The sequence below is a fragment of the Meles meles genome, chromosome 5 (genome assembly GCF_922984935.1).
Source record: "Meles meles chromosome 5, mMelMel3.1 paternal haplotype, whole genome shotgun sequence".
Lineage (NCBI taxonomy): Eukaryota > Metazoa > Chordata > Mammalia > Carnivora > Mustelidae > Meles > Meles meles.
In genome coordinates, this window is record NC_060070.1 from 42,275,638 (window position 1) to 42,295,725 (window position 20,088).

Consider the following 20,088-nt stretch of genomic DNA (forward strand, 5'->3'; position numbering starts at 1 on the left):
ACAAACTTGTTGACTAATGGCCAATCACTAAGCGGCAGGGAGGGCCAAGCCTTGGTGTTCGTGTCACGCCTTGGTTGGGGGGTGCGGTGTGAGGTGGGCTGGGACGAGCACCACTATCAAATATTTAATCGGAAGAAACCAGTCCGGCCAGTCGTGCTCTCGAAACCCCTTGGAGAAGCACCGCCACCAGATGACAGACTGAATGCACCGTGCAGCCCGCGGGGGCTTGCCCCGCTGCAGGTTACTGGAGAGCTGTCTGTGGCATCGTACACGTTCCCAGAATGCCTTATTTCACAAGACTCATTTTGTTCTTGTTTTGCCTGACGGCCCTTGTGGAGAGCAGAAAGCCCAAGAGGAGAAGATCAACTGGGCAGCTGGAAATGACCAAGCCCAGGTAAAGGCTTGGGTGGGAGGGGAGGAAGGTCACCTGCAGGTGCGCTCAGCGCGCCAGCTCCCAGGAGGGCTGGGGCTTCCACTGACCCGCTGGAATCTGTTTTCCAGCCAGAGGTTGATGGGGCCACCACCTCGCTGAAAACAGCCTCTCAGAGCACAGATATTCTCTAGGGTCACAAGCTGCGAGAGAGCAAAGCCAGACCGGGCTGAGGAGTTTGTTCTGGTATCGGTGTTCTGTCCAGGCATTTCGATTTCAGGCAGGTGGTTGAAGATTTCGTGGGTAAAAACATCTTGTACTTCTCAGCTTATGCTGCTTTGTTCCTCAGGATGACATCCTGTAGGGACCACTGGGACCTGCTGAGTAATTGCACTCAATAATTTTGGGGGGGCGGGGAGGAGAAGGGAGGGGCGGGGAGGGGTAGGGGGACCCGTAGATAGGAATTTAATTTGAACTATTGAGAACAAATGTAACCGAGAGTTGTCCTCTTTAAATTATCGGACTGGGAACAGCTTTCTAACTGTATCAGGTATCATTTCACTGTTTCAATCTTAAAAAGGTATTTGAAATTTGCTGGGTTATCCAAAATACATGTGTAGGCAACAGGAACTGCCATTGCACGATGTAACAGAAACATTTCCAAGATATTGGTTCTGCCTGGAATGTGCATTGAAAATCATATTACAAATCGAAGTTCCTTAGTAAGTTTGCTTGAACTGATGGACAAAGCCTGATACCCCAGGCCTGATGGAAACCACGACTGTTCGGCATGAAGAAAAGAGCAAGCAGCTGAGAGGTAGAGGGCGTGTGTAAGATGTCACACATCTGTTCCCCATTCTACTAACCATTGCGAGAACTAGAGATTGTGAATATAAACTAATATATGGAGGCACATTTTCTATGTCACTGGCTTTTATTTTTAATCAGGCATCGCTACTGGTGACAATTTTTTGAAATTGTACCTCCAACAGATCTACCTATAAATTATATACATAGACTATTACACATATGTATATTAAAGTAAAACTTGATTGCTTCATTATTTTCAGATAAAAACTATCAGTGAGAGTTGCAGTCTGTACTTTCTGCATCCCAGTAGACCATCTTAAGCTTCCAGGAATATACCTGCTTCAGAGACTGCCGCTCTCTGGGAGGTCCAAGCTCTGCAGGACCTAATCCTAGTCATGCAGAAAGCAAACAGATAAAACTTGTCCAGGAGGACAGGAAGGAGGCACTCTCTGCAAATCTCATCCTGGGGATGTTGCCAGAATTCGAGGCTCTTGAATTGGAAGGAACCTCAGGGGTCATGTGATCCTGCAATTCCTCTGAGCCCTAAGACTGTGAAAGGTGAACAGGTGTTGGGTGATAAGGGGGTCTCGGGGTCAAAGAAACTTGGGAAACTCTGGTTTAGATCATTTTGAACAGCTGTCTTTATAGCACAGCTTCTCGAACCTTTATTATGCAAATAGACATTCTGAATCTTGAAGAGGACGATAAATAATACAGTTTCTCAAAAAAACCCTGCTTTTTTGGGACTATCTTGTGGGATTCATATTTTACAGAGCACGTATTGGGAAACACCGTTTCAATTTTATGGATGCTGAGAAGTCTGTTGGAAGGCAGGAGTAATTCGTACAGCTACCTAGTGACCCCACTGGGCTAGAACGTAGGTTCCTTGATTTTCTCAGCCTAGAGGAAAAGCATGTATGGACTTGTCTACTCCCTGAGAACACTTCTGGGGTTCAACACGAGCCCCTCGGGGTCCTCAGGGATCCTGCTCGGCAGCCTGGGCTGTCATACCTGTGTCACTGGCATGAGCCTGGGGACAGACTGAATCTGACCCTTATGGGCCGTCCCAGGGGGTGTTAAAGTGGAAGAAAAGATGAACCCACACATTCAAGAAGTAAAAAATAATTATTAAAGGGAGGCTAGGAGAGAGGATAGAGAAAATGTCACCTTAGGGAACATGATTCTAGGCCTTTCTAAATCCACCAGGGCACGTGCAGGTTCAGACCATCATAAGGCTCTGTCTGTCTGTGAAAAATTTCAGCCAAGTGTCAGACTAAAATATTACTTTCATCGTTGACACACAAGATTTAAGCTGTACGGTTAAAGAGGAACAAAATGACGTGACTTTTAGACCACTTCATCTCTGTAAGGTAGCTTCTTTCCTTGGAAGTCTGTCCCCACCTTCCACTGTCTTACGCACTGTCTTACACACACATACCATACACGGTACACAGGATTTCACCCAGTCACTCACACACACACACACAAACGCACACACACACGCACGCACGCACACACACACTGTTAGGATCGTTTCTAACCTACTATACTTTCCGTATCATCTCCCCAAGGCACTCTCACAAAACAATTACTCAGCTCAGAAGGTGCTTTTTCCAGACCTGCTTCCGGTTTTCCCACCCTTCGAGTCCCCCTTTATGGAACTGCTGCCACCTGAACCTGTTTTCTCCCGACTATTTGATTTGCTCTCCACTCCCCTCCTTTCTTTCTCCAGCTTTATTCCAGTCCCTCTCTGCCCGCTATGTGAGTTGGCCCCGTGATTGCTCCCCACCCGGCAAGAGAGGCCCTTCTCCCTGGAGATCTGAAAATGAACCTAGCGCTGGGCTCTGGGGGTCTGGGCTCTCACCAGATAACACTCTCTGGTTCCTCCTGGTCCCAGAGCCTAGGGGCCCCTTCCAGATTTCCTCTCCCATTTGCAGCCTCCGTGGCCAGCCTTCTCGTGGTCTGCCTCGTGGCTCACGTGGTGCCAGGTCCAGGGGCAGCTTTGTTTTCCCGATTCCCAGTGATCCCCACCCTCCCCAGAGGCCTGGGGAAGGAGGTGGGGCCAGGAAGTCAGAGAAACCAGGTTTGGACCCTGGTTCTGTGGCTCCCTGGCCACGGCAGTGTTTCCTAATCTTTCTGAACCTCCTTTCTCCAACTGAAAATGGTGCTCGTGAGACCTTTTCCCCTGGGATAAGGGATTAACCACAGCTCAGGGCCTGCACAGAGGGAGGGTGACACGTACAGGCATGGTCGTCATGCCCGCTGTTATGCCTACCGAATGAACCTCAGCATGGTGGCACCAGCCCTGCCTCCTGAAGGGGTCAGGAGCAAATTTTTCCTCCCTTTCCACCCAAGGCTGTGGAGGTTCTGGCTCCCCTGCATTGGGCTGGGACTCAGAGTATGGCCCCTGGAGTCTAGGGTCTTTGGGCCAAGGCATCCGGGCACTGGAAGGACGAACTGAGGGCATCTGGCTCGCACAAAAAGCCCAAGGCTGGGGATATTAATGGCCTGAGTTATCAAGTAACTGGTTCCTTTAAAAACAACAACAAAAACCCAGTTCTGGGTCCTCATGAATGGCACAGGCATTTTATTCAATCTCCTCTCTCCTGCAGTGGGGCTGGAATTCTGCGACTTCCGCTCCCAAATCCTCCCCTCTAAATGGAGAGGAACACTGCTGGCCAGCCGGGATTTGCTCCCTATGAGGCAAGGGGTAGGGCGCTGGCTGCACTCACAATTTTATGTCTGTGATGTGCTAAGCCCTTAGGCTGAGCTCTTCCTCCGCCTTTCCGCGGTGCCTTTGCTGGGTGTCCAGTGTGGCCTGTCATGCAAATGCTGTGCAGGGAACCGGGCCTGGTCCCTCCTGACTTCTGGAGCCAGGCTTGGGGTGGAGACCATGACAGTGAAAGCTTGGTGGAGGCACCCTGACAGTGACCACCGCGCTTCGAGGGACCCAGACTTGGGTTCCATATTCCAGCTCACTGGGAGGAAGACGTTACATTGGACTTCCCTCAAATGGGCTTGTCTAAAAGCAACTCCAACTTCTTCCTCCAACTTGCTTAACACCTTCAGTGTTTTCCCATCTCCTTTGGATAAAGACAGAAGTCCCAACATGGTCTTCAAGGCTCTGCCTGGCCCGGTCCCCGTGGGCCCCTGAGGCCTTTTCCTCCCCTTCCCCTTTTATTGAATCCCCTCTCAACCTGCAGCCTACACCACCTCAAACTAGAGGTGTGTTGAGTTTAAATGCTATAGGGTATCCATCGAGGCATCATCAGTTTGGCAGTTGGATAAAAGATCTAGAGCAGGGGGTACAGAAGCCGGAATCATCCACAGGCTAATGACAACTGAAGCCGCAGACATAGGCTCGCCTGCCAAAGAAGGAGAAGAGGAGGCGGCTGGGATAGGGCTCTGGGGATATTAGCGTTGAAGGGGTGAGCTGAGGGCAGGGAGGCGGCAATGGAAATTGAGAACGAACTCTCCGGTGATAGGACAGCCCAGTGCTTGGTCCTGAAAGACCAGGTTTCTAGCAGAGGCCTGGTCCTCCAGGTGGCAGAGAAGCCAGCACTCAGCAGGGCCTCGGGGCCTGCTCAAGTGACGCAGAAGTGCTTGGGGGTGAGGAGGCAGCTACAGCCTGTGGCGCACAGGTCTCTGGGAGGGTTGTGGATTTGTGAGGAGAGGGGAGACTTTTTTTTTTTTTAAGAGAAAGTTTAAAGTTTAAAGACAAATATATCTACCACACCTGTAATGCGAACACTTTTCAATAAATTTTGTGTGAGGAAGATGTGTGGTCCAGACAGACCTTCTGCTTAGTTTGGGTTCAAGGGAGGAGAGACTTGAATCCGGTTTGAAGGCTGATGAGAAAGAGCTGTGGGAAAGGGAGATGCTGGTGCAGCTGGAGTGAGGGTGTTTAAAGGCAGAGGTCAAGGGCTCTGGGAGGAGGTCCAGGGACCTCTGCCGAGCCCTCAGTGACACTAAGAACCTGCAAGGCTGACAGAAGTGAAAATACTCCTACTGCCCGTGCCCCCACCTTGTTTTCACCTTCTCCGTGGGTATCTTACAGGCACCTCGAAATCAACATGGCTAAGAATGAAATGCACCCGCTTCACCACAAACGTGCCCTTTGCCATCTCAGGGAATGCCCCCACCATTCACCCAGGTGCTCAAGTCATAAAAGGTTCCAAACAAGTAAATCCCGCAGGAAGTAACCTCCCCAAATGCCTTTGTGGGCTGTTGGAAAAATGTCTCCTGCTTGTTTTTGTAGTCACCTCTATAAGAAGAACCTTGACGTGACCAAAATCCGCAAGGAAAAACCTCAGCCGCTTCTCAGAGTGGAGGATCATGATTTCTCCATGAGGCCCGCCTTTGGAGGTAGGACCGAGTGCTTCCCTTGGCCGGCGAGGGGCCTGGTCCCTGGGGCTGCCCGCTGCTGCTCTGTCCCATTCTCTCAGGCACAGCCCTCCCCTGAATCCCTGATTTTCCCCACTCACAGTCAGATAAGCCCAACTGGGCTTCCAGAGTCCCTCATTTTCTCAAGGAGAGGAGAGCTGGAAGGAAGTGAGCTAGAGGGGTGTCGACGGAAGTGTTGCTGGCCACTAAGCTGCCAACTCTCTTTTCCTCAAATACGAGCCAGCCTGGAGAGTCTGGACACAGAATGGCTCCCCTACTCAGCCTCCCTGTGATTAGCTGGGAACTGCAGCAACAACAATTTAACCCATGACAAGTCCTCTCCTAGATTCGCTTGCAAGGGGGGTGTTGTTGCTTTGGAGTCAGGGAGGGATCGTGCAAGGCTGGTGGCTGTCCCTTCCAGGAACTGGAGAAATGCCATAGGCAGGCCAGGAAAGGAGCCATCTGTTCTGAGCAGGCAGGGAGTGGGCTGAGAAGAGCAGAATGCATGAACTGGGAGGACCAATGCCCCCACCTTGTGGATTCGGGAAACTGAGGCCCAGAGCATTTCAGCCACTGGGCCCCAGCCAAAGCAGACCTGGGTCATTTGGCTTCCCAATCCCTTTATTTCCCTTTCCAGATCTTCTCTTTTTTTATTTTTTAAAAGATTTTATTTATTTGACAGAGATCACAAGTAGGCAGAGAGGCAGGCAGAGGTGGGGCGGAAGCAGGCTCCCTGTTTAGCAGAGAGCCCGATGTGGGGCTCGATCCCAGGACCCTGAGATTATGACCTGAGCCGAAGCAGAGGCTTTAACCCACGGAGCCATCCAGGCGTCCCTCCAGATCTTCTCTTAAGTCCCTGGGGCTGTAGGGGTGATCTGTGGGCGAGTCAAAGACCCTCTCTGAGCCTCTGTTTGCTGTTTTGTAAAATGGGCATAGTAATCCCTACATCATCTTGTCATGGGTGTGTGTGTGTGGGGGGGGGGTTGTCAGGATTAAAGGAGATAATGTATGTAAAGCCCTTGACACATAAGGGTTCATGGTCCCCTTAGAAAAACCCAGCTGTCAGGTCTTCCTCTGTGGGCCTGTTAAGGGATTAGACATTCATTTATCCCAGAGGCCTTTGCATTTTAAATGGCCTCAAAGCCTCCCCCTCCATCCCTGAGCTCTCATACCTACTGAGCAGGAGGATGAAAGGAGCAGGCAGATTACAACTGGTGCCTCTTCTTCCTGCCCAGCGCTGCTGCTCACCACGGGCTCAGGGCAGGAGGCTCCCTTCTCTCTGCCCTGCCTCTGGCACTACCCCAACCCCGGGGCTCACCATAGTCATGCAGACAGGGAATTTTAGGAAAACAAAGTTTTCCTGAATGAGCAGCTCAGAAATTGCTGTATCTGCTCCAGGAGGTCTGAGACGACCCTATCAGCGGGAAGGTCCCTGTTGCCTTTCTCATAAAGTCTCCGTTAAGATACAGAGGGTTGGCTAAGCAGCGAGAACAATATCACACAACAGTATTCATGACAGCTAACACATTTATAGTGATTTTTCTGTGGCAGGCACCATTCTAGTCAAGGAATGTACGTACGGGATCTTGTTTTAGTCCTCACAACAGCTCCGTGAGGTAGATATTATTATTTTCCCCAGATGGGGAAACTGAGGCCCAAGAGGTGAAGGGACTCGCTCCAGTCACACTCCTGCTGAGGTTAGGCTCTCCCTCCTGGCTGAGTCTCCTTTTTTGTCCCTTCTACCTGTACATCCCTCAACGCAGGGCTGACCTATCCAGCAGGCAAGTAGGCATAGTGTCAAATGCTCACAGTGATACTCTTAGAAGCCTCTGGAAATATTTTAATATATTTTAAAATCAGAAGAAGAAAAAACGCAATGTTAGGTAGGAGAAAATATTTTAAGATCTTTTTTTAAAAAGATCTTTATCTTATATATTATGTAATTATATGTTCACCTCATACCAATACAGTTATAAAATATGCTTTTTTATAAAAATAAAATATGCTTTTTAACCTTTTTTTAATGGAGGAAGGAGCCCATGAAAGCAAAATTGCCCAGGGGTTCCTGAAGTCGTACTTAGTGCACGGGGTTGTGGGGCACGTGTGTGTGTATGGGGGCAGGTACTATCCCGAAGAACTTGCAGTAACTTTCCACCGGAGGCTGTTGGTAGGAGCCTGGGCAGGCACTTGTTCTAAACCCTCAGATTACCTGGGGTAAAAAATAAGAGTCTGAGGCCCGGGGGGCTTAGGAGGTGGCTACAGAGCAGCCAGAACAGAATTTTGGTTTCATCTGGGATACAAGCCGCAGAACTAAGAGCCTCATAAAAATGCCCCCTCCTCCAGGAGAAAGCCCGGAAGCCAGGAGCTGGCTCTCAGGAATGGCAGGTGAAGAGTTGCCACGTTCCGGGAAAACCTGGCTCAGAGCAGAATCTTCCAGCAGGCTGCAGCCCCAGTCCTGGAGCTCCTTCCTCCAGCCACATCTGAGTAGCAAGTGGGACTTCCTGTGCCCCGATCCCTGCCACCGGTGGACCTACCAAAGGGGCCCAGCAGGGTGCGGGGTCAGGACAGTCCCCGCCCCTGCTGGAGTAAGCCTCTGAGGCTGGAAAGGCCCTGACCTGAGGCTCATACCTCTCAGATCTCAGTTCCCAAAGCACAGGGTGGGGTCTGTTTCACCCTCTTTCCAATCCCCTCCCCCAGGGCATTTGGTCCTCTGGGCACCTTTTATCCTGTGCAAGGCTTTTCAGGGTGTCCAGACATCACCTGGCTGAAGTGGGGGACAGGGGGCACATAGCAAGTGGCAAGGCTGCACACTCACCCGCCCACAGATAAGACGGCTAGTGACATCAGTTCAGACCAAGCAGGTGGGATGGGGTCATCACAGGAGTGTGGAGGATCTGGAGATGGTTTAGAGCCAGGAAGCCTTCCCTGCGGGTGCCCCTGAGGGTCCTAGCCCAACAGCACCTCAACTTTGGGTGGGGGACACTGCCCAGGTGTCAGGCAGGTCTCCGAGAAAGTAGGCTGGCGGGCAGCACCTCGGTGACTCTGGGCAAGTGAAGAAGGCACTCCTTCCTTGTGCCAGGCTCCCGGGGAGTAGCCCGTCCTGACCACCATCTCCTCTTAGTGCCGGTGCACCCTAAGCAGGTCATGTGAACAAAGATGTCTGTTGCTCTTCGTGGGGGATGTCTAACTCCTGTCTTCTCTTTCTAGTTTATTTCCTTAAGAGGGGCTTCCTTGTGGATTGATGTTTAAAAGTAGTTGAAGTAGAGAAGAATTTATCTAAGGTTAGATACCCCATGGGTGACCTTTTCAGTCCGGAAGGAGAAAAGATTAAAAATCTAGCAGCTTCCTAATAATCCCAGGGATCAGTTGAAACGAAAATACCTTGCCTAAGCTGCCAGCTGTCAGATTCAGTATGTGTCCTGGTTAGAGGAAGCTCCAGAGACCTGGGGCGGGGTAGGGGTGGGGGTGGGGGTTTCCTCTGTGTGTTAGGAGATGGGTTGCAATGCTGGTGTTTTGTTGTTGTTGTTGTTTTTTAATTTAAATGTAGTTTTTTAAAAAAAATTGTGGTTATATATAGAACATAAATTTTTATCATTTTAACCATTTCTTTTTTTTTTTTTTTTTTTTTTTAAAGATTTATTTATTTGACAGATAGAGATTACAAGTAGGCAAGTAGGCAGAAAGGCAGGCAGAGAGAGAGAGAGGAGGAAGCAGGCTCCCAGCCAAGCAGAGAGCCCGATGCGGGGCTCGATCCCAGGACCCTGGGATCATGACCTGAGCCGAAGGCAGAGGCTTTAACCCGCTGAGCCACCCAGGCGCCCCTCATTTTAACCATTTCTAAGGGTACAGGTCAGTGACCCTTTTCCTCAACCACCACCACCGCCCATCTCCAGAATTTTTTCATCCTCCCACACTGAAACTCTGTACCCATTAAACACTTAACTCCCATTCCTTCCTCTTTTCCCAGTCCCTGGCAACCACCATTCTACTTTCTGTCTTTATGAATTTGACTACTCTAGGTATCTTGTGTGAGTGGAATCAGACAGTTTTTGACTGATTTTTGTGACTGGCTTATTTCATTTCGCATAATGTCCTCAAGGCTCACCCATGTTATCAGAATGTCCTTCCTTTTTAAAGCCAAGTAATATTCCACTGGGTGTATAGATCCCCTTTTGTTTATCCAACCATCCGTTAGCAGATACTGGGTTGTTTCCACCTTTCTGCCATTGTGAGTAATGCTGCCACGAATACAGGTGTGCGGATAGCTGTCGGAGACCTTGCTTTTAATTCTTAGGGGGTATATTCCAAAGTGGAATTGTTGTGTCATTCTGTAGTTGTTTACTTTTTTGAGGACCCTCCACATTTTCTTCTATGGCAGCTGTGCATTTCACATTCCCACCTGCACAAAGCTGATTTTTAATTCACACTGTATACAGGGATGGCCAGGAGGGAGGGAGGGTCATCACGGACTCTTGAATTATCTCCAAGGACTTTATCAGGCTGGTTAAAAAGAATGGTGGCAACAAAGTAGCTTAGGTTTTCCAACCAAAATACTTCAGTTCATAAGACATATACATATTTCTTGAGCTGCTGGGCCCCTGGCTGGCTCAGTCAGCAGAGCATGCAACTCTTGATTTCAGGGTCACGAGTTCAAGCCTCATGCTGGGTGTGGAGCCTATTTAAAAAAAGAAGCCCTGTACTTTTTGAGCTGTTACTATGTGTCAGTGGGGTCTGTGTTATCTGGAGACCCAAGAGTGAGCAAGATAGCCACAGTCCTTAGAGTTTTTATGCTGGAACCCTGGAAGACCAGGGTTGATGAGCTCCTCACATCAGGATGTCAAATGGTGGTGGGAAGGAAAGTACGGGAGCCGCAGGGTTAACGCGTCAGGGTCTGCTGGGTACACGCAGCAGGGAACTGCTGCCCTGAGGAGCCAGGGAGGAGGAACACCAAGGAGCCACCCTTGCCTGGGAAGCATGCGCTATTGGAGTCCTTTACATTCTGTGACTTTGCCTGACAAGATAGATTGTTCTCAAGAAGCTAACAGTCTACTAGGGAACAGAGAAATGATGGAGCCATGTAGGACGTCGCTTCTGATGGAGCAGGGGGACTGAGGGAATAGTGAGGTGTGTTCAGAAAGAGGACTGGAGATGACTTCACTCAGGTGGTGATGCTTGCCATGAATCTGGGGAGATGCTTAGTGGGTGAGGCCAATAGGCGGGAAAAAGAGGACAAAGGACAAGGCAGGGAGAAAGGTGCTCTTGGATAAAGATGAAGTGTGTCAGGGAATATGAGCAGCTCCCCATAGCTGGACTCTATCTAGTGTGTGTGGGGTGGGGGGAGGGAGAGCTGGGGCACAGAGAGATCAGTCTGGCCGGACAGGGCAGCTCTGGGAGGACGTGTGCTTTAGGAGGCTCACTGAGGGCTTGTGGGAGGATGCTGGAACAGTTAAAGTGGATATTGGCCACTGGCGGGCCACTTCCGCTCCAGAACAGAGCCCACGGGAGATTAAGCTAAGGCCCTCGAGAGAATGGAGGGGTCTGAGAGATGCTAAGAAGGGAGCCAGGCTCCGATGCCATCAGGGAACCGGGGACACCTAAGCATCTGCCACGGGGGAGGCCATTCACTGAGATGCGGCATCCGGGAAAAGCCAATGGGAGAAGACAGAGTAACCGCCAGAAGAGATGGGTGGCTTGGAGTGGGGAGGGGGGAGAGGGTAATGTGCTGGGAGTGGAGCCAGTACCAGGCTGAGGCCTGAAGGGTAAGAGGAGGCAGGAGTTAACCCATTGTTGTCAGTAGCGGCCTTAGGCCCAGGCAACGGGCCCTGCTCTGGCCAAACCTCTCCCCAGGCTGTGGGGCCCAAAGTCTGTGCTCACGTGGGGTCTCCCTCCTGGCCACATCTGAGCACAGGAGCTTGGACTCACCTGTCCACACTACCTTGAGCTTGTTTCCAGGAGCTGCGCAGGCCCCTTCCCTAAACAAGCCCTGAAGGGGACTGCATCACCCATGTGTGCACCCCTCTTTCTGCGAGGTGGCTGAGCCATGTTGGAAGGGGGTGGGATGGAGCTCAGACACGTGGGTGGGGGTATCCACATGCATACATGAGAGGCTCTTCTGGGGGCTCCTGAGTGGCTCTTGTTAAGCATCTACCTTCGGCTCAGGTCATGATCTCAGGGTCCTGGGATGGAGCTCCACCTCAGGCTCTCTGTTCAGCGAGAAGCCTGCTTCTCCCTCTCCCAATCCCCCTGCTTGTGTTCCCTCTCTTGCTGTCTCTCTCCCTGTCAAATAAATAAAATCTTTAAAAAAGAAAAAAAAAAGAGGCTCTTCTGCACACAGGGGGGAGGGAAAGAAAGCACAGAGGCTTGGGCCCACTCTCCCTGCTCTGCCATGTGTAAGCCTGGAACTCTGAGGGGTCTAAGAATTCTGAAGTTGGACTTGCCTTTGGGTTTGTTGGGAAGGTGTATTTGTCAACGAGGTAGGATAGGCTCTATGTCATGTTGTCGTACTTTAGCTTGATTTACAAGCTTCAGATATTTAAGCAATATGGCGTCTGGGTCTCTGGTTGTACTCTTGCCTGTAGGCGGGCCTGCGAGTGCTGTTGCTGTCCATAGATGTCAGCTCCCCAGCACCAGGCAGGGAGGAGAGTGGGCTTGGAGGGGCAAACCCACAGGTCAGCATTGGGTGGGTTGAGATTGAGTGACACAGAGAGACCGAGGGACTGAACTCAGCCTGTGATGGGGGGCAGGTTGGGGCACCGTCTAGGCCAATAGCACCTTCCCCACATCAACTTCTAGAACACAGGAGAACACCTTCCAGTGCTAATCTCACACAGCAAAGGACTGAATTCAGGAAGGAAGGCAGGCAGCATGGGTTCATGTGATAACGGAAACCCCAGCGCTTTCAGCCTTCACTTCGTGAACCTGCCCATTTTCTGTCAGCTCTTTCTCAGGCGATTCAGGCTGGAAGGTCAGGAGCCCTTCCTGAGTTTGCTCTCCTTCCCTTCCCAGTCAACCAGCTTGAATCCATTCATCCATCAAACGGTCAGCCAGATCTGCCCGCACTTTCCCCTGCCTCACCCCCTTACACCACACATTCTCAACATGCTCTTGGAGGGTGAAAAGAGAGAGCTCACAGTGGTTTGTGGCCCTCCAAACTCAGTCCTCCCCGACAAAGTCTTTTCTCTTAGTATTTCATTTAAGTTTAAATTCATTGACAACCTTAAATTCCATTAGAATTTTTTCTTTAGGGGCAATAAAGATAAGAAGTTTAGAAGCACTGCCTAGTGCAATCCTGACTCATCACCTCATGCCGCTCCCCCCAACCCCCCCCCCCCCCCATCCCCATGGCCAGGTTCACCTTCTGGAAACCTTTCTTTCCTGTGCTGTTCCCTCACAAGGGACAGGCTTCCCATACTCTTCAAGAGGAAATGCAGCCCCTGCTTCTCCCTGTTAGCTCCAGAGGACTCCACAGTCCAGCCCAGCTCATTCCCGTCTCCCCCACCCCTAACCGCGACTCTTCCTTCCTAGAAGGCTCTCAGTCCCGGCACATGCCTGTGAGCGTCTATCTGTCCACATCGCCCCTGCTCCATGGTGTCCTGCGTCATCCAACAGCCTGTCCACATCTAGAACCCTGTTTAATTCCTTTCCTCTAACACGAGCCATCTCTCAGCTATTTTGAACACTAGCACTTTCTGCTTTGAAAGAATCGTAGATTCCTTCTTTCACTCGCCAGACCACCCCTCCACTTCAGACACCAAGACAACTAGTGGGTTCCCAAGTCACTGTGCAAGTCTGACTTGGCTACAAAATCAGGGGTTTCCACCACCCCCCTCTGCAGGTTCGGTAATCGGCTATAATGGTGCATAGATCTCAGGGAAATACTTCACTTGCTGTTACTGATTTATTATACAGTGTATTATGAAAGAGACAGATGAACAGCCAGATGAGGAAGTCCATAGGGTGAGAACTGAAATGTCCTGAGCACAGGCGCTCTCTCACGTGGAGCAGGGGTCTCCCACCTTCCCTGCACGTGGATGTGTTCGTCAGCCTGGAGGCTCACCAAACCCTGTCGATAGGGTTTTATAGAGGTTCCCTTACACATGCATACTTGATGAAATCCTTGACTGTTGGTGATCCCTTCAACCTCCAGTCCCCCCTCTCCCCGGAGGTTGGGGTAGCAGCTGGAAGTTCCAACCCTCTAATCACATCGATGCTTCCCCTGATAAGCAACCCCTATCCTGAGCTATCTCCTCACTAGCCTAAACTCAGAAATGTTTGCTGGAAGTCTGTTATGAATAAAAAAGATACTCTTCTCACCCCTATCGCTCAGGAACTTACAAAGCTTTTTAAAGCTCTGCGCCAGGAACTGGAGAAGAAGACCAAATCTATATTTCTTGTCATATCTCGATATCACAATTGCTGCATCACGTGGCAATATTGCTGCCTGGTTACTTCTCAGGTTGGATGTCTCTAATGTGATGCTTTCCTAAGGAAGTTCCTTTTCTTTTCTTTAAAGATTTTTTTTTAATTTAGTTATTTGAGAGAGACAGAGATAGTGACAGAGAACATGAGTGGGAAGGAGAGGGAGAAGCAGGATCCCTGCTGAGCAGGGAGCCCGATATAGGACTCGATCCCATCATGACCCTAGCCAAAGACATATGCTTAACCAGCTGAGCCACCCAGGCACCCCCCAAGGAAGTTTCTAAGGTAATTCTGATGCTTTTCACCTGGGATGATACTTTAGAACTACTCCCATATAAGACACCCTCTATGTTTGGGGCGCCCAGACCTGTGAGTGCCCCAGGGCTCTCCACGTGCTTTACTCTGTGGCCTCCTCTCTAGCAGGGATTCAACCCTGGACTTCTAAGCTGTAGGAGTCTGGCCACCAAGGCCTCAACTGCTACTCATCTGACCCTGCTGAGGTCCATGGAGTCAGCACAAGGCAAGGTCATGGCTCTCTTTGAAGCTGTGGCCTCCTGTTGAGTGGTTCTTGGATCTCCCTGGCCTTCCTCCTCCTTTTCCCACATGGGGTGGTCTAGCGCTTCACAGTTACATTCGAGGTTGGGGAGCTGAAGGTAGGGAGAAAGCTGGCTCCTGGAGCTCCTGCAGCTTTTCCCCCAGGAGCTATTGCCCTTGGAGGAGACCCCTCTGATCCTTCCTTAGTGCTCTTGGCCCTTTCCTTCTGGAGCATGAACCCTAACTTGCCACCCATGCTGTGCTCCTACTCACTCCTTCCCCTGAAATTAATCTTTCCTTTCTGGTCTCTCCCGCAAAGAGCCTCTCCCCTGCAATCCCCCTTGGGCCAATCCCACTCCTTCCCTCCCTTGACCCCACCTGAGAGACCAGGTAAACAACAACGTCACTGAGCACCAAAAGGACAGGATGCCAGGCCCCATTAATGAGTCTGTTTAGGGATGTTAAATTTAAGAAATTGTTAGATATCCAATGGAGACCTCTTTTAATCTTTTTTTTTTGTTGTTATGTTGCATTAGTCACCATACAGTACATCATTAGTTGTTTTTTTTTTTTAATATTTTATTTATTTGACAGAGAGAAATCACAACTAGGCAGAGAGGCAGGAAGAGAGAAAGAGGAAGCAGGCTTCCCGCTGAGCAGAGAGCCTGACACGGGACTCAATCCCAGGATCCTGAGATCATGACCTGAGCCGAAGGCAGAGACTCAACCCACTGAGCCACCCAGGCACCCTCTGATGGCTTTTTTTTTTTTAAATAATTTTGAGAGCAAGTAAGTTTTTTTTTTTTTTCTTAAGATTTTATTTATTTATTTGACAGACAGAGATCACAAGTAGGCAGAGAGGCAGGCAGAGAGAGAGCGGGAGGCAGGCTCCCTGCTGAGCAGAGAGCCCGATGTGGGGCTTGATCCCAGGACCCTGGGATCATGACCTGAGCCGAAGGCAGAGGCTTTAACCCCTTGAGCTACCCAGGCGCCCCTCTGATGGCTCTTTTAATCTTTGACAACAATCAGGCTCTTGGAGTTGGGTCAGAGGTGGGACTCAGGGGGACAATGAGAGTTGGTGTGGGGTTTCAGGGGAGAGTTGGTTGAGGGAAAGACCTCGCATCTGCAGGGAGGAGCTTTGTGGCAGAGACCACAGAGGGACTGGGCCCAAGGAAGACTCCTAGACTCAGTGACTCAACAAGGGTCAGGAGGGGAGGACAGGGAGGAGGTGGAGACAGTTAGTGGAGACGGGTAGCCAAAGGGAGTTTAACAAGAAGAAGAAAGTGGCCATTAGGGCATGGGAAATAGTAAAATCTCACTTTGGAAGTCTCCTTACAGGTCAGCTATCCAAAAGTTCTCACACTTGAGTGTGGATAAGCCTTACCACAGTGCTTATGAAAACCCAAACTCCCAGGCCTCAGCCCAGAGCCCCTGGCTCAGGAGCCCAGGGGTAGGACTCCAGAATCAGATTGCAAACGTTTGCCTGGTGAGGCTGTTGCTGCTAGCCAAGGTAGTAGGGTCCTGACCCAGTCCAGCCTAGATCCTAAAGTCCTAACACCAAAAATCCTGCTTTTACAAAATACCATAGACAGGGCAGCTTAAACAACAGAAGATTATTTCTCACTGTCCTGGAGGCTGGAGGTCTGAGATCAGGGTGCCTTTGGTGCAGTTCCTGGGGAGAGTTCTCTTCCTGGTTTGCAGATGGCCACCTCCTTGCTGCATCCTCTCAGGGTTAAGGGAGAGAGAAGCAAGCTCTCTTGTCTCTTTTTATAAGTCCTATTTGTGGAGGCTCTACCCTCATGCCCTACTCAGCTGAAGGCCCCAACCTCCTAAGACCATCACATGGGAACTAAGTAGGCTTCCTTCGCTGTATGAATTCGGGGGGTGGGAGAGGAGACACAACCAGTCCACAGCAAGCACCTCCTTCCTTGGGGTCTCTGCCCACCCAGCATCTGCGCAGGCCCTTCTGACCTTTCTCAGTGATGAATATCTGAGGAGTTTCCCCAAGACAGTTAAGCAGAGAGTCCTTGAAAAGGGCAAGGCTGCTTACAGGCAAACTTGTTTCCACAAAGGACAGGGGATGGAGGCTGTTTCCTTGGTGAGTCAGCAGTGGAAAGTACCTTGTACGTACTGAGGTAGCCCAGGGACACGTTCTTCACCGTTTACACAGGGACAGCTGCACTCTCCCCTGTCCACCTAGGACACTCTCTCTTTGCCTCTAAAAAAATATTTTCTTGAAGTGAGCACTGTGTTCGTGCTCTGTAGGTCTTGAATAGATTACCACACATTTAGAGACTTAAGCCCACACAGTTCTATTATCTATGGTTCTATTGGTCAGAAGTCCGAAATGGGTAAACTGTAAGTTTACTGGGGTAAACTCACAGTGTCAGCGGGGCTGTGCTCCTTTCTGGAACTTCTGGAAAGAATCTGTTTTCTAGCCCTTTCTGGCTTCTAGAGGCTGCCCAGATTCCTTGGCTGCTGGCTTTTTCCCTGTCCTTAAAGCCAGCAGCAGCAGGGTGAGTTCCTCAAACGTTGCATCACTCTGAACCATTCTGTCTCTTTCTTCCACATTTAAGGACACTTGTGATTCCATTGGGTCCGCCAAATCAAGGCTGCTTTTCCTGTTTTAAGGACAGCTGATTGGCATCCTAAGTTCTATTTGCTGCCTTCATTCCCCTTTGCCATGTGGTGCCTAACAAACTCACATGTTCTGCGGGTTAGGATAGAAACATCTCCGTGGGAGGCATTATTCTGCCTACCCCAAATGTATGTAAGGTGAAGTGCGTAAATCTCATATATAGCTCGAATTTTTACATATGTGAATATTTATCCTTAAAAACACGACCTACATCAAGATACAGAACATTTTCAGCTCCTCAAATGGCTCCCTCATACCCCCTTCCAGATGGTGTCTCCCAAGGATAACCGTTATGCTGCCCTCTGTCACATGAATTAGTTTTGCTCATTCCTGAGTGCCCTATAAATGGAATCCAACAGCATATGACACGCTGTGAAATAACCTGGTCCCTCTTTGGAATGGTACGACATGGAGTTTTTTCATCATCTGAGTGCCAGTCTGTCTTTCTGAGGGAACCCAAGAACTATGTTGGATGTGGTAGGGGAGGGAGGCTGATGGCTCACTGCCCTGGGATAACATGAGGGAGGATGCATACGTGTGTGTGTGTGTGTGTTGTGTGCGTGTGTGTGTGTGTGTGTGTGTGTGTGTGTGTGTGTGTGTGTTTGCGGTCTTACTGAGTTGATACAGAATGCTGAAGTGACCAGCAGACCAACACAGGCTTCAGGTCTGCACACAGAGGCCACTGGGTGGAAGGGTTTTGCTATGGCGACAAAAGCCAGGACTGTGGATTTGTCAAAAAACCGGTGAAGTCTGTTCCATCTCAGCAGACGCCAGTCCACGGGTCAGTCCAGGCCACATACTTCATGGCAGAGGCCAGCCAGCGTGGACTCGAGGGCCTTTTTCTCCTCCAGGCTGCAAGGTCACCTAAGGTGAGAGGAAATCAGAAACACCTTAAAAACCAGACTAGACTCAGCTGCTGTTAGTTGGTAATTGAAAAATTTTCAGACTTTGAAGCATAAGCTTTTGCAAAGAAGCTGCCTTTTTTTTTTTCACACCTGAGAAGTGGTGGGTTAATTACTGACCTCGCTCCCCCCTCCACACCTCCTGACACTCTTCATACAACCGGAAATGCCCTTCTTCCCTTCGCTACTTGTTAGAAGTAACCACTGCTTCAAAGCCCAGCCCAAACACGGTCTCTATGGTGACACTTTCTCCAGTGCCCACTGTCAGAATTAATCAAAAGTTGTCTCTTCTGTAAAATTCTCTACAGTGCCTTTGGTTAGAATTAATAGAGCTTTCCTCCTGTAGTATCTCCCAGGTGCTTCTATTATATCACTTTTGTGATGTGTCCTGAAACAGAGCACGTTGTCCCCCTTAGCGGATTTTAGTCACCTGGAGAAAGCCACTGTGTCTTCTTGGTCTCCGTACTCCCAACTGTACCCCTCAGGGCACGGTCTAATGGACGTGCAATGGGCAATGCCGGTCTGAAAGGATGAACCAGGCAGTCGGTGAAGGTGTGGAGACTTTAGGAAGCTCACATACATGGAAGGTCTTGTTGAGAGTAAGCTGCAATGGATCTGTGGAAGATTGTGACACCCGAAACATCAAAGTAAGAAGAATAATGAAGAATCATTATTAAGGTCTTGTTTTTTGTTTCAATTCATTTTACTAAAAGTCTGAGAAAATTTTGTTATAAAAGGGGGCTTTGGAAAGATGGTATCTTTGGAAAGATACTGCCAGATGACAGAAGACATGAACAGATATTTCTACAAAGAAGACGTACAGATGGCCAACAGATACATGAAAAGATGCTCAATATCACTCGTCACCAGGGGAATGCAAATCACACTACAATGAGTGTTACCTCATACCAGTCAGAACAGCTAAAATCAACAACACAAGGAACAAGTGTTGGTGGGGATGTGGTTTGTAAAACGGACCCTTGTGTACTGTTGGTGGGAATGCAAACTTTGGAAATACTATGAAGGTTCTTCAAAAAATTAAAAACAGAATTATTGTATAATCCAGTAATTCCACTACTGGGTATTTACCTAAAAAAATTAAAAACACTAATTTTTTAATTTAATTTAATTTAATTTAAATTTAATTTAAAAAATTAAAAACACTAATAACACCCCTATGTTATTGCAATATTATTTACAATAGCCAAATACGGAAATGGCCCAAATGTCCCCTGACAGAGGAATGGATGAGGCTGGAATGGAATATTATGGAGCCATAATAAAGAATGAAATCTGGTCATTCGCAACAACATGGATGGATCTAGAGAGTATAATGCTTGGCGAAATAAATCAGAGAAAGACAAATACCATATTACTTTACTGATATGTGAAATTAAAAAAAACCACAAATGAACAAAGGGAAAAAAAGAGAAAAAATTTAAAAAGAGACTCAACTCTAGAGAACCAATGGATGGTTACCACGGGGGCGATGGGTGGGGCAGTGGGTGAAATAGGTGACCAGGAGTAAGGAGTGCACTATCACGACGAGCACTGAGTAACATACGGAAGTGCGGAATCACAATATCAGACACCGGAAAGTAATATAACACTATATTGGACATAATTTTAAAATTAATTAATTTTTTGAAAAGATACTCCAGACAAATCTGATTAATCCACTACTGACCACAACATCTCTTTTGACAAACTTTGAGGTGTTCTTGTCTCCCTTTGGCTTGGCAAGTTGTAACTCCTTAGGAACGGGGAGCACGCACAACTAATAATTGCCAGCCCTTCTTCAAGTGCAGCCCGCAGAGATTTTTCTGCTGCCGGCTTCCCCGTTTCACTCTGTGGCACCTTCCGCTCACACTGCTGGCGGTGAGTGAGGCTGTGCTTCCCCTGCAGCTCAGGCTGGGTGACCGTCCAGGACGTGAATCTGGCCATGGGGGGTCCTGGGACAGTGCGTGGTTATGCTGGTGTGGCGGGCAGAGGACCCAGGGCACCTGTAATTTCCCTGGGGAGCTGGATCTGCG

The 20,088-nt window shown here is 49.4% G+C and overlaps 1 protein-coding gene across 1 annotated transcript in view; it reads left to right on the plus strand.

Annotated features, from left to right (window-relative positions):
- The first annotated feature begins 215 nt into the window (after nt 1–215).
- GABRR2 (gamma-aminobutyric acid type A receptor subunit rho2) overlaps nt 216–20,088 on the plus strand; it is a 41,592-nt gene continuing 21,719 nt past the window's right edge. The window contains exons 1-2 of the mRNA XM_046004323.1: nt 216–394; nt 5,439–5,545. Coding sequence (XP_045860279.1) covers nt 282–394; nt 5,439–5,545 — 220 coding nt within the window. The 5' untranslated portion in view covers nt 216–281. The remainder of the gene's footprint in view (nt 395–5,438; nt 5,546–20,088) is intronic.